Source organism: Podarcis liolepis, assembly GCF_965112155.1.
Source record: "Podarcis liolepis genome assembly, chromosome: 12".
Taxonomy (NCBI): domain Eukaryota; kingdom Metazoa; phylum Chordata; class Lepidosauria; order Squamata; family Lacertidae; genus Podarcis; species Podarcis liolepis.
The window spans coordinates 11,151,015-11,165,782 of record NC_139563.1 but is presented as its reverse complement, the minus strand read 5'-3'; the positions used below and the strand labels follow the sequence as shown (position 1 = coordinate 11,165,782).

The window sequence follows — 14,768 nt, the reverse complement described above, 5'->3', positions numbered from 1 at the left end:
ACCCATATTACTATAGTTAGTCTCAGCATATTAACTATGTGCCTCAGTCCTAATTACTTGAAGGTAGATAGCTTTTAGTTCACTGGCCATTTTAAAATTATATGCTAAAGATTTGAGCTTTAAACCTGTTTTTTCTTTGCAGGTACAAATCTATGAATTGGAGGAGCACAAGATTGAAACATGGAGGGGTAAGTACCCTTTGAAAGATATGCACTAAGAACATGATTCACAGCCTGTTATGCAGTACTATACTATGTGTTGTCCTTAATAGGGGAAAGACTATATAGTTCAGTGGTAGAACATCAGCTCTGCATGCAGAAGATCTCAGGTTAAATTCCCAGCATCTTCAGCTTGGGCCAGGAGACACCTTGCTTGAAACCCTGGAGAACCGCAGCCAGTGAGTGTAGACAATATTGAGTTACATAGACTAATGGTCTGACTCACGAATAGTTTCCTATGTTCCCTTAGCCTGAGAACCCAGATATACTTGGGCTCTGCCATGGGCTGTGGAAGAGATTCCAACACAAGTGTTGAGTGCTGGAATCCGTCCTAATTGCTCATATCTTGGGAAAAGCTCAAGTCTGTTTGTAGTCTGTAAAATTCTAAAGGGATTAGCTCATATTAAGGTCTTTCTTTGCAGGAAGGATAAAATTACAGGAAGGTAGGAGTTGGAGGTGTAAAGCTTTAGAGACAAAATTAATGCAGGTATTTTGGAAAAGCTCAAGTCCTCATTTTGGCAAGAGTAATGGAAGTAGTAAAAGAGATTACTGGATATGATTTGTTGAATCCTAAAATATTACTTTTGGGATATTTGAAGGATCATCTATTGCTGGAGGACTTTAAAACGGTGAATAGTTTACATGATAGGAGTTATCTTGGAAATCCCCCTGAAACTCTTTATTATCATCTTCATATGAGTGAATGTGTTATTTCTTACAAAACTTTCATGTTGTAAGAGAGGATGATCACCAGGCAAGTTTATTGAAAAGTGTTTTTTTAACAATCACTGCAAGATGAAATATCACAATAACATTCACCTATATGTGTTATATATTTCTGACTGGTGGTGTAAATTTTAATTATTACATGTTGCATGTTTTGATTTAAATATGGGTAATAATGGCTTTTTGTATTTATATTTTCATAAATATAAATTGCCTCCCTTTGCCTCTTTCCACCTTACCAAGTCACTCCTCAGGAAATGATGTTAGATAAAAAATTGAAGATCTTTCAAAAATATTCATCTTGAAGATGTGTCTCCAGGACATGCTATATATTGCAGAAAAAGTTGGAAGTTCATTTATTACTGCAGGTGCCTGAGAAGACAGCCTTAAAAACAAAAAGCACTTACATTAGTAATCTGAAACACTTCTTTAAAATACCCTCTGCTCAGCCTTTGCTATCTACTCTTTTATGGTATTCATGTGTATTAATATAGTATTATAGTGACCTCTAGTGATTGCTCTTATGAACCACTGCCATTCTTTAGTAAATCATTGATTGTCCTCACTTTCATATGCCGGGTTCGCTGCTAAGAGTAACACCGGGGTGTGTGTGTGGGTATTTCATGAAATACTATTTTTTGATTATTAATTTATGAAGCATTGGTTTTGTTTTTAATTATACAGAGCTTTATTTACAAGAAACCTTTAAGCCTTTAGTGAACATTTCACCAGACGCCAGGTAAGATGCTTTTCTACTTTTGATTTCTTAAAAAGTAAATTGTGCTAATACATCCATCACACAGCTGCAAGGGACACCCTAAGACAGATAGTGCATGTTAGCAATTGGTGTTTCTAAGTTTCTAACTTCAATTAAGTTTCTAAATTGGTGATAGGAACCTTTATGGCTTATCTTAGAATCTTTGGGGTTTTTGAATCTGATTTTTTTTGGGGGGGGGGGTCATGATTACACAAGAAATACTGAGGATATGGCATAGGTTTTCTTCCTTTCCACTCCTGCTTCCAGTTACATGTATTTCTGTATGTAGTATTAGTATATTACTATATAAGTGAAGCTTGTTATGCCATAATTAACCATCCATTCTGTGTAACCCTTCCAAGCCATCACAAGGACATTTAGTGAGAAAGCTGTTGTGTTTATTACTGTTATTGTCCTCTATTTTAGTTTGCATTCGAATCTTACTAATCTTCAGGTCCTTATAAGTAAAACCTTCTCTTTCCCCACCCCATCACAAATCATTTCCCCCTCTTAACAGCTTTCCTGTTTGGCTGACAGAATCTGATATAATATTGATGTTCAACTGTACTATACCTACTTTAACAATGATGTAATGAAATCATCTGTCCTTTAGCTCAGCTTTCACAACTTCCTCCAACATTATTTACTAAAAATCACTTAGTTGGTAGAGTGTAGCTTTGGGGGAATCATCAAAGCTGTCTTCGGATATCACAGTAAGAGTATACTAACAGTTGCAATAACTTTCTCTTCAGCCTTTTTGATGCTGTATATTCACTGATCAAAAACAGAATCCACAGATTGCCAGTTATTGACCCAGTGAGCGGAAATGCACTTTATATACTTACCCATAAAAGAATCCTCAAGTTTCTCCAGCTTTTTGTAAGTAAAATAATAAATTCCTATTACTGCTTGATGTTGGAACAGACAAAGTTCACTGTTACATTAGTAAAGTCTTTATAAACAACTGTACTGATATGATCCATTCCCTTTGAATACTCTACACTTACACTGGTACAGAAATAATAGGTATGTTCCCATTGTCTCTCTTCATGCAGTTGGTAGCAGGCCTTTACTCTGCACTACAGTGATAAAAGTGTTTCCATCCATAATAACTGTGCAGGAAGTATTTTAATTGGACTTGTGCAATCAAGCAGTCTCAGAAAAGACTCTTAAATAATCCAGTCACTTTTGCAGGTGACACTTCATCACCCGGTTTGCATGTGTGAGAGGAAAATCAAAGCTTCTGCTTTCACTGTAGACTAAAGCACCATTTCCTGTTACGTACAAACTTGGAACCTTAGTTTATTCTAACAAGATCCTGGATTCTTTTATCCTACTGGAGTTTGAATAAGGAACAGTTCTTTAAGTTTTTATTTTAGTGAAAAGTGCAAGCTTCCACTCTCATTTCTTGTTCATAGAGGAGGAGAGGGTGCAAATCCAAGGCTTTGGCTTGCCTCATTTGCAGTCATCTGGCCTAGTTCAGTCACTTGAAACTGTAGTTGATCTTCCTAGGTTTTTATAAAGTTTAGGAGTATAATGAGATTATAGTTGAGAATTATCAAATGACCACATGGATGGTTTTTGTTGTCTCGCTTTTCCTGTGGCAAAATTTCTCGTATTGGGATGGGTCATGCAAATAGCGTTTACAGGGTATTCAGATGGCAGCAACTTTATAGTGTTTACTGCCAAGAAACCTTCATGGTAAAAATCTATGCAAACTTTGCATTCTCATAATAGGGCTCACCACTGAGTTCAGAGACAGGATTGGAGCCAAACTGGGGCGCTGAGAAAGGAAAGAGGTATTGACATGCTCAGAGGAACTCTGAGGTTTGCAGAAGTAGAACATTTTGAAAAACAAACCACAAAACAGCCCAGTGAGGACTGAGCATGCTCAATAAGCACAGAATATTGATTGATTGTTGGAAAATAGAAATGTAGAATGGACAGGGTCATGATTGGCTGGCTGGAAACCTGTCCAGGAGCATTCCTACTAAGAGGCGAGGATACACTGCAACATTCTTGGAGGTTCCACTTGTCTGTAATTGGTACAATAAAAATATATGCTAGTAAAACTCCTTAGACATGCTATCCCTTTCATAACTCTCCTGCAAAATTCAGTGTGCTAAATGTCACAGCTGCAGAAGCATGTCCAAATGATGCCTGGGTTATACGACACTCAGAGGTTCTAGCATGCAACCTTATATAAGGCATTAATAATTGCATTGTGAAGCTTGGACAAGGAAGCAGCAAGCTTTGAATGATAACTGTGCTGTTTCATTCATAAGCTACATCTTTAAAACACCAAGGACACTTGTGCCACTGCAATCCATGCTGCAATTATAAAAGCTGCGAACGTGTTACTGTATATTGGATATTTATTGTGTTTTCCCAGTTCAGGGCATCCCTATATGGGCAAGAAACGTGGGACAGAATGCCAGAATAGAGTTCAGCTTCAAAGACCTTCATTCTAACACATTTGACTTTGCCCACTAATCTTAAGCTTACTAGGCTACTAAAATATGTTACCAGTTGAAAGACATGATAAGGAAATTCCTTGCGTGGTAATTTTTTAAACTGTGTGAGCTGTGTAGATTAAAAATGGTAAAATATGCCTGTCAAACAAGTAGTATTTTACTTCTTCTAGGTGTCAGAAATGCCAAAGCCTGCCTTTATGAAGCAAAATCTGGATGAACTTGGGATAGGAACATATGACAACATCGCCTTTATACACCCAGACACTCCTATCATTAAAGCATTGAATATATTTGTAGATAGAAGGATATCAGCACTACCTGTTGTGGATGAGTCAGGTTTGTATTCAGTAAAATGGCTATCGTTCGGAAGGAAATAGTTTATTTTGCCATTGGTTATCTGTTGTAAGTGCTAAATTATCTGAGCCGCCTTATTAAATGGGAAAAAATAAAAGGAGAAAAAAAGCTTCTTTATCACCCTTTGATCAATCTTTTATTCATAACATCTCTATCATCTCACTTGAATTAATTACGTTTCTAGGAAACTGTAATAGAACAAAATGGTTCCATTCTGTTTTGGTTATCTTGCTTTTCATTATCATTTAAAGCTAAAAGCACATTTGCACATATCCCTTTTCCACTCTCATCAAACCCTATAGGATCTAGAACAAAATATATTTTTGCTTCTCTTTTCAGTTGTGTGTTTTCACTTCAATAAAATTACTCCTGATTTGCACCTCTATTTTTATTATACCTCTGGAGTAATTTTATTTTCCTTCCATTCCAATATAATGTACAGAAAAGTGCAGACGGATTGTGCTTTTGCATTTCTTGGGTAAGGAAGGCGAAATTTCCCATTAATTATTTTCTGTGCTGAAATCATTGAAGCTAAAAATTAACTGCTTCCTAAAATATGTTCACCTTTTTATATGGATTCATCCTGCACTATAACTTGTTGACTCAAAAGTAAGCATGTACAGAATCACAGGCCTAGTGTGTGTCATATACACATAATGGAAGTAAACCCCATGACCTCTGAATAAACAAGCATGGGACCAAGCTGTAAATCTGTTAATACAACTTCTAGGCGTATTTACATCCTTCTTGAAGAAGTGTGCATGCACATGAAAGCTTATACCCAGAACAAACTTAGTTGGTTTCTAAGGTGCTACTGAACAATTTTTTAATTTGTATAGAGCAGTCTTTGTGCTGGCGAGGGACTGGTGGGAGTTGTACTCTTAAAACATTTGAACCAGGTTGACAGAGGCTAATATAGAGTATTGTATTTGGTTTTATAGCTTAATTACCAACATAAAGTTTGTTTTATCTTCTGTTTTTAGGAAAAGTTGTAGATATTTATTCCAAATTTGATGTAATAGTAAGTATTTACATGTTTTATATCTTTTAGAATATATTTTATATCTCTCACTTTTGCCCAGAGGCTTTTCCTAGAGTAGAATGGTCCTTTTTGCTCTTCAGTTCCTTATATTTCTATGTTAGTCTCTAACTTCAATTATTCCTATGATGGTTTCCATGAGTGCTTCTAGAGGGGTGGGGAGGTAAATTTCCTTGGAGAGGAGAGAGCAGCTGGCAACCAACAAAAGACTGCAGTCTGTTACTCGGTGCAAACCTAATGGTGCCCCATCTCCTAATCAAGATTGGGATATCATAGGTTAGCACGCTCCTATATTCTCCCCTCTTCTGTGAGCACCCACCACTCAATTTGAGTTCTGTAGCTATATATGATAAGTGTTAGAGTCTAAACCACTGAGCCTAGAGCTTGCCGATCAAAAGGTCGGCAGTTTGAATCCCCGCGACGGGGTGAGGACCCTTTGCTCGGTCCCAGCTCCTGCCAACCTAGTAGTTTGAAAGCATGTCAAAGTGCAAGTAGATAAATAGGTACCGCTCCGGCGAGAAGGTAAACGGCGTTTCTGTGCGCTGCTCTGGTTTTGCCAGAAGCGGCTTAGTCATTCTGGCCACATGACCCGGAAACTGTCTGCAGACAAACGTCGGCTCCCTCAGCCAGTAAAGCGAGATGAGCGCCACAACTCCAGAGTCGTTTACAACTCCAGAGTCGTTTGCGACTGGACTTAACTGTCAGAGGTCCTTTACCTTTACCTTTTTATGATTAGTATTATGTTTACACACTAATTTGCACTAAAATCCACAGTTTGCAACCATGATTAAAGTGGAAATTGGTGCAAACTGAAAGGAAATAGGACTACCCATTTGAGACAGGAAGGAGAGGAGTGCAAGGTCACTGGGTTTTCCTGATATCCTGAACTTGGTTTGGAGATCAGGAAACATTAATCTGCAAAGAGCCAATCATGTTTAGCAGAGGCACTATAGTCCTCCTAACTGGCATGCAAGCTTGGTCATAATGTTAGATGTTTGTGCATCCTAACATTGCACATATTTATTTGGATTGTACTCTTAGCGTATCTGGAGGACTGGGTTTTTGGTCCATTTCTGAAGTGATCTTAGTAGCATCACATTCCTGATATACGGGGATAATACATTGGGTGTTTTGTTAAAAAAAAAAGAGTCTTATGTAATCACTTTTTTTCAGAATCTTGCTGCTGAAAAAACTTATAATAACTTAGATATCACAGTGACACAAGCCCTACAACACCGCTCTCAGTATTTTGAAGGTGTTGTGAAATGCAGTAAGCTGGAAACACTGGAGACCATCGTGGATCGGATAGTTAAAGCTGAGGTGAGAATTCTTGGACCACAACACATTTCTGAGTAGTGTTGCTAACCAGAATTCCAGCTAACACAATTTCAAAGAAGGACTCGGATGATGTCTGCATAAGACTCCTTCAAAGGTGTGCTAGAATGTGCATTTAAACTTATAATCTATAATCCTACATAAAGCACAACAGCTCTGTACTTCATGGATTCTTTATTCTAACTTTTAAAGACTTATATTTCTTACACTTTCTTTAAAATAAAAAAGTAATTGAGCATGATGAACTACTACAACCTTGGAGACTTCGGGTTTTGGCAAGCAGTGTGACCAAGCCCTGATTTTTGTGGCGATTGTGATGGCTACCTATGAAAACATGTGGCATTGTTGATGGACTGAAGTCTAAAGGTCTTTTGCTGAAATGAAGAGGTGGGAGATCTAAAGTTGCTCTAACCTAAGGTTTATAGATGATAAACTTAGCTGGACTGTTGGTGGTTATGTGAGAACTGTGACTTCTGCCATATTTTTTAAAACTTGATGAATATTAGTTTGCAAAGGCACATCACAGAAATGTGGATTCTGCTAGTGCACCCTTTAAACAGTATTTATGTGACAACTAGTATACGTTGGTTGAAAGGGGAAAAGAAATGTAAACTCATTGAAATGTTCTTGTAAGTTTAATACAAAGCACATGGTCTGGATAAGGGTGTAACGAATAATTACGCTTTGCTTTCAAAATACTGCACGTTTTGAATTCTGCAGTAATACCAGGGACAGGACAGTTCTTCTGGGATAGTGCTGCCTTTTAGCTACTGGCATGATCACCTTGCAAGCAGCAGGCTGGGAAGTAGCTTCTCCCCTAGGATGGGACAGGATAAATGTTATGAGGCATATGGGAAACTTTCCCATACAGCCATCACCATTGTAATGGAACATATACTCTTCCTTCACTGACAAAGCCAACCAAGCCATACCATGTTTTCTCGTTTTCCCCTCTCCCTGCCCAATGCCCTAATTTCAGACCATAATTTGAAATAGTGAAATGCAAAATATTCTGAGTTATATTTTTCATATGGGATAAAATCAGTTATGACAGCTGATCAGGTGCACACCTGATCTCTGATAAAGCAAGAACAGGTAGCAATGGAAACTTTCCAACATAAGCTAAGATAAGTGTGTGCTTTAAAATCAATGGTATATCAATTTTATTTTATATATTTCTAAACACAGACATAGCCGATTTTACAATATCTTTTCAGAAAGATGCCATGTAATTATTTCACAACATACGTAGATACCAGAAATCTGAATTAGATTGGAGGATGGGTGGAGGTTTTTTTTTTTTAAGTAATTGGTTATTACTGTTGCGTCTTGGCAGAGAAGTGATTGTACTGTCACTTTATTAATCGATAGCCTTTGAGTAATGAAGCTGTTGAACTTGAGAAAGATGGCCAAGTGACTGACCATGTGATAGTCCATACTTAATAGTCATATTAAACCCATCCATCATAATAACCCTGTCTAAAGTATCGCCAACGTAAGAGGAACATATATAAAAATAGAATTTCCCCCCTTTCTATTTCTTTCCTGTGTTCCCCATTTGTATCAGGTGGGTATGACTGTTCAAATACAAGAGAAGAGGAGCTCTAAGTTACCTGGCCGGTATGTAGTTCACCTCTGTCCTAAACTGTTGAAGTACCTTGACTTGAACTTTGCTATGTCTATTTCTTTGACAAAGGCCTCTCTTGCTCTTTGTTTCTTGTATTTCTGAGTTACTTTTAGCCAACATTTTGATGGAAGTTTAAAGTGGTTACAAAATCGGAAAATGGTTGAGAGCAATCATAAAACATCAAATGTTTAGTAGAGCCGAGGTCATCTGTTGAGAGTCTGGTCGTTCTTTAAATGCTTTGTGGGAACTGATCATCTCACTATTTTGCATCTTAATCATTTGGGCATCTTTCCCAACAACAACTGCTGTCTTACTCAAATGTCTTCGTGGCAAAGCTACAAGTACTCCATGATAAGTGTGTGTATTTAAAAACAGCTGAACAAAACTTTTGTCCGATTATAAAGCGAAAAAGATGTAGACCTACTCTAGAAAAGCGTGTCAGATAAGGTTGTGGACTTTTCCCTCTCAAACAGCTGTTCACATACCCCATATATGAGATGCCAACAGTGGCATACTCCGTGTGGGTTTATGGCACTGCTGTTGGCATGTTCCCCAGTTCAATTAACTAGATGCAAACTCACAAACAGAGGGCTGCTGGCACTGTCTGCTCATCAATACTTGACTGGTTGTACATTTGCCCAAAGGGGTGGCTGTGCAGTATAGCAAACTGATTTTGAAACTCAGGAGATGTGATATGTGGGGAGGGTATGTTGTTTAAAAGTCCTACTGGGCAAACACAAACTATAATATGCACCTAAAATAGCGGTGCATAAATTTTAAAGACACACCATTAAGCTGACGTTGTAAATTAGGCTAATCTAATTATAAATATGATTTAACTATGTATGGAACCAGTAACATTACACTTCACTTTTATAATAAAAATAGACTTGTTAGTTTTAGTCTGTTCCTTGTTAGATTATGTGGCAGTGTTTGGGTTACAGACAGTATCTATTTTTAACAAGAACTTTCCACTTGAATGTATTCATAATGAGTAGGAATAATTTCTGTTGAACTTTATATTCTGTTCTGACAATGAGGAAAATGCAATCTGCACTCTCAGATTTCTTCTGTCGACGGACAGTTCTTTACTGTTAAGTAACACCTTGCTAGCATTTCAACAATTAGCCTTTCATAGCTGTGAAAAGTGAAATGTATTCTGCTACTGTGCAGCATGTCCCTGTTCAATTATAGAGCAGCTGGCCTCCAGTTATTCATGTACAAGCCCACAGAAAAGATGTGAATGCAAACGCACAGTGCTAACAGGGAAATTGGGACTGCTTTTTAATGACACACTGGTGTAAAACTAAATGGTCTGATCCAGGCTTCACCTAGCGGCATTGGAAAATGAAACCAGTTCATGTTTTCTCTTTGTATCTCACTGTAAATTCGATTTGAATGTGTTGTGCCCTCCTGGGTCTCTGGAGCTGGACAAAAATTTGTTCTGGGAAGTCTCTATATTAATTCATTGAGGGGGAGCTGAGTGTCCTTCTAAATAACTTGATTCATCTGGCTATTATTAACATGAACGTGGAGTGCACAGCTTATTGGCAAATACAGTAATCTTTTACTATGCTTTTGTTTCATGTTTGCAGGTGCATCGATTGGTGGTAGTGAATGAAGCAGATAGTATTGTTGGTATCATCTCCCTCTCGGACATCCTACAAGCTCTGGTGCTCTCACCAGCTGGTATGTAGGCAGCATTTATGTATTGAGTTCTTCTGTAACATACAAAGTATCGTGCAATAACTTTATGCTCACAACAACTCTTGAAAGTTGAGACTGATGCTGATTTGCTCAAGGCCAAGTGGGCTTCATAACTGAGCCAGTTGTCTCCTGTATTCACACCAAATGTCACAATGATAACCTTATCTTAAAACCAGCACATCTTTTAGTTAGCACCCCTATAATGTGAATTTCTCCATTATGTGGAGAACTGGATTAATACTTCTAGTTATCAGTTAGTCGGACAGATTGACCCTTGTGCATGTTGGAGCATTGGTATGCACAGTAATCTTTCCCTTGCACACAAATGTAATAGACTGAACTTGCACTTAGTGCACTGGGCTGCCTCTGATATAAGTGAGCAAAGAATTGTATACAGGCCACAACTGCTATGAATGCATTTGGGTATCAGCTGAACTTTGCATCTGGACCATATTGTCCTCTAGCTAAAAAGTTTAAAATAATAAAAAGTACAGTGTATATTGCATTAGAGCTTAAAAGTAAAGTTTATACATTGTATATTATGAATAGTCCAAACTTCCATAAAAATAAAAGGTTTGGCAGAATGCATAATGGCTTTGAAAATTTTACTGGGTGCAGGGGTAGAAAGATCAAATTTTGCCAGGCACAAAAATGTTATGTGTTGAATGCTTGGCAAATGCAATCTCTCCCATGATATGAGAGTGTAGACCATGGGTAGGCAAACTAAGGCCCGGGGGCCGGATCCAGCCCAATCGCCTTCTAAATCTGGCCCGCGGACAGTACAGGAATCAGTGTGTTTTTACATGAGTAGAATGTGTACTTTTATTTAAAATGCATCTCTGGGTTATTTGTGGGGCAAAGGAATTCATTATTATTATTTTTTCAAAATATAGGCCGTCCCCCACAAGGTCTGAGGGACAGTGGACCAGCCCCCTGCTGAAAACATTTGCTGACCCCTGGTGTACACATTTTCTCATATATGTCTTTCCGTTAACAGGTGCCAAACAAAAGGAAAGTGAAACTGAATGATTGCTGTGAACATATAAACCTTTGTAGAAGAACTTGATTGAAGTTACTGGGTCATCTTTGCCTCAAGAACACTGGCAGCACTAGAGAAGAGAGAAATGGGGATGAGTATGTGTGTATTGGGACTGAGTGTTGGGTAACTAGTCTATTACTTCCCAGTGACTGTCACACACAAAAAGCAGCATGACAAAAAGCTTATGTATTAAATACAGGCTTGCATTTCAAAATGTTTGCTGAAAGACTTCACATGATGTCCTTCATCTAAAATGCACTGTATCCTGAAAACAAACATCTTTTGTATTTGATAGAAGTCACTGCTCAGCAACAGATCTCTGACATAAGGCAAGTGTATGGCATATTCATATCATAGTGCCTTATGTCAAAAAGCCAACAATATGTCATCGCTGTTGCCCATCACAATAAGAGGAAGTATTGTGTGAAACGAGACACTGTATTTGAATGTTCAAGTTGCTAAACCTAAAACCAAATCAGTTTCAGTTATCATTAGATTTGTCATAAAAGCTGTAATTTGAATATCAGTAGATTACCTTAAGACTTTAATGACAGTTTTGTGTGTTTATAAATGTTGCATTCTGAAGAGATGGTAAAACAAGACTGATCTAAAACCAGCTTTATTTATTTTTATTTTCTTGCAATTTTTTACACATCTTTGGTGGATAGCTAAAACTTCACCATATTCATTAATAAAACTTTGATTGTTATATAAGAAGATCTCTCGTTACTAAAAACCATGTGGCATTTAGATGGGTTGTACACAAGGGGCACAGAAATCAGGGGTTTGTCAAATGTATCACCACTAGACACCTCATATTTCCACAGAAAAGAAGCTATGAAAAAGTAATCAACAAAGGAAGGTGAATGTTGATTGCATATAAACTTGCAGAAAAGTAACAGTATCATGCTGGTCGTCTGTAAAGATTGGAATGAAAACCAGGGTGTGAGAATAATTCCAAAAGTCCTACTGTGTAATTTTAGTAACAAAAAAAATCCTAGGTGTCCAGAAGATGGCATAATCCACTTAAAAATACACCCATAAATCTCCATATGCAGTACAATCACATGTTCTGGCATATTCCATTTTTAGGGCAATTCAGATTTATTCCCTTCAGAAGGCAAACTGATTATTTGTGTAAACTATAAACATATATTTGTTGTCCAAAATGTAGTTGTTTTTAAGGACGTGCTCTTCTCTTTTTAATATGCTTATTTTTTTAAAAAAATCAGAAAACAGGCAGTTCTTTTCCCTTTTGAGAAATTAAAGAAAGATATCTGTGGAAGACTCTGGAGTTGAATAGCTTCTTTCCAGGGAAGGTCCTGTCCCTTAAGCATCTATTTGTCCCCTGTACATGGTGTGGATATGTTGGCTGTATACTAGCAGAATGTATCTCTGCAACAAGACTTCCCATCCCTACTGTTCAGATATCATTGCCAAAGTGCCTATGTTCAGTGCAATGTCCTGGTTTTGGGGTGGGGTGTTCTAATAAAATACAGTCAGAGGGCTAGCCTCCCCGGCGCTTTAGAGTGTACTTGATCATTAATTAACCGTTTCTTCTTTACAGGTTCTGCCCATTTTATAATTGTTTAAAATATTTATATTCCACCTTTCTGCCTTGTCAATGCCTGACAGAAAGCAAAAATTAGTACAGTCAAATAAAAAAAATTAAAGGGCAGTGATAAAAGCTGTGGGCTCTGTTCACTCCTCCAACTTTTCAGTGTTTCTGCTGAGGCTGTTCCAGCTGTGTCGCTTGAAAAGTTTCATGATAACCATTAGTTAACTTCACTGGGGAAGGTTTGTTGCTTTTATTGTCTATTTCCTCCCATAGCAAATAGCTCTCTTTAACTATTACATAATGAAAGGAAGCCAGTAATTAAATCTTCATACACACCACACACAAATGGAACAGGCTTCAGGGGCAATTCATAAGTAATCCACACACCCAGTTGTGCTGCATAGGTAGCAATAGGTAAAGGTACCCCTGCCCGTACGGGCCAGTCTTGCCAGACTCTAGGGTTGTGCGCTCATCTCACTCTATAGGCCGGGAGCCAGCGCTGTCCGGAGACACTTCTGGGTCATGTGACAAGCTGCATCTGGCGAGCCAGCGCAGCACACGGAACGCCGTTTACCTTCCCGCTCGTAAGCGGTCCCTATTTATCTACTTGCACCCGGGGGTGCTTTCGAACTGCTAGGTTGACAGGTGCTGGGACCGAACGACGGGAGCGCACCCCGCCACAGGGATTCGAACCGCCGGCCATGCGATCGGCAAGTCCTAGGCGCTGAGGTTTTACCCACATGCATAGGTAGCAATAAAAAGCACTAAACCTGGAATAAGGCATCTACTAACGTTGCAAGAAACCTTTGCTGAATGCAACTTCCTTGTGAATAAACATTACAGAAGATTTGGCCATGGAGAAGAACGCTTGTGGAGTATATAGTGCAGTATTGCGCCACTGCGGGAGGCAGTGGAAGACTGAAGTGCCTGGCGTGCTCTCATCCATGGGGTCACGGAGAGTCGGACATGGCTAAACAACAACAAAATCAACATTGCGCCATGTAGAAACACACTGTTAATTTCACATCCAGATGCTTATGAAAGAGCAGTGTGAAAGGGTCTTATTTAGGAAGCAACAAAATAAAGACACCCCTCCCCTCCCCCCAGAATATATTTGCTGTGTCTGTGGACATTCAGAATGTGACGCAAGACAGGCCTTAGTTTTCTTCTGCATCATTTACATTTCAAATAGGTGATACGTATGATACAAAAAACAAAAGGAACTGATCGTGCTTACAATCCAGAATACCCTGTTCCTTTTATCTACACTCCAAACCATTCCTGTTGAAGGAACTCCTGACCCCTCCAACAATACATGATGGTTTGTGCAAATTTCATCGTCTACGTCTGAAGGGTGTCAGTACAGCATTGAGGTCTCTCATGAAAGGTGAACAATTATCCAGAGATTTCAGATGGGATAAGATTTTGTCAGCTGCAGCCAGAGTTAACATGGCTGAGAAGGACAATGTACTTTTTCCACCATTGGTACTGACTTCTATCCTGCTTGTATCCTCTTCAGAATGTGTGCTTTAAACAGGTTAAACATTAAAATTAAATACGTAAGTGAAATACGTGTATGAAACAACGACTTGGAGCAATTATTAGTAAATGCTATTGGATAAGAAAACTACATCCCATGTTGGCCAAAGTATCTTTAAATTAAATAACACTTTATAAGCTGAGAGATACATTGTATAAACTAATAGTATACTCTTTCTTCAAGTGTGAATCCTTATGCAGCCAAAATGGCACAAGGAACTAGGGAAGTATCAGCAAGCTAGGGAGAACTCAAAGGTTTGCAGAAGCAGAAAAACAGGAGGGGTTATGAAATAATATTATCTGAGAGGAGTGAATGGCTAGAACACAAAATATTATTTTATTTGTAGAAGTACTTTTCATTAAAAAATGGCAAAGTTTACAAAGGAAATCAACAA

General features: G+C 38.3%; 1 protein-coding gene across 8 annotated transcripts in view; it reads left to right on the top strand.

Annotated features, from left to right (window-relative positions):
• PRKAG2 (protein kinase AMP-activated non-catalytic subunit gamma 2) overlaps nucleotides 1–11,990 on the top strand; it is a 199,270-nt gene extending 187,280 nt beyond the window's left edge. For all 8 annotated transcript variants that reach the window (XM_083467219.1, XM_083467224.1, XM_083467220.1 and 5 more), the window contains 8 exons: nucleotides 143–188; nucleotides 1,629–1,683; nucleotides 2,454–2,580; nucleotides 4,346–4,511; nucleotides 5,513–5,550; nucleotides 6,742–6,888; nucleotides 10,126–10,219; nucleotides 11,235–11,990. In XM_083467219.1, coding sequence (XP_083323345.1) covers nucleotides 143–188; nucleotides 1,629–1,683; nucleotides 2,454–2,580; nucleotides 4,346–4,511; nucleotides 5,513–5,550; nucleotides 6,742–6,888; nucleotides 10,126–10,219; nucleotides 11,235–11,266 — 705 coding nt within the window. In that variant the 3' untranslated portion in view covers nucleotides 11,267–11,990. The remainder of the gene's footprint in view (nucleotides 1–142; nucleotides 189–1,628; nucleotides 1,684–2,453; nucleotides 2,581–4,345; nucleotides 4,512–5,512; nucleotides 5,551–6,741; nucleotides 6,889–10,125; nucleotides 10,220–11,234) is intronic.
• The last annotated feature ends 2,778 nt before the right edge of the window (nucleotides 11,991–14,768 follow it).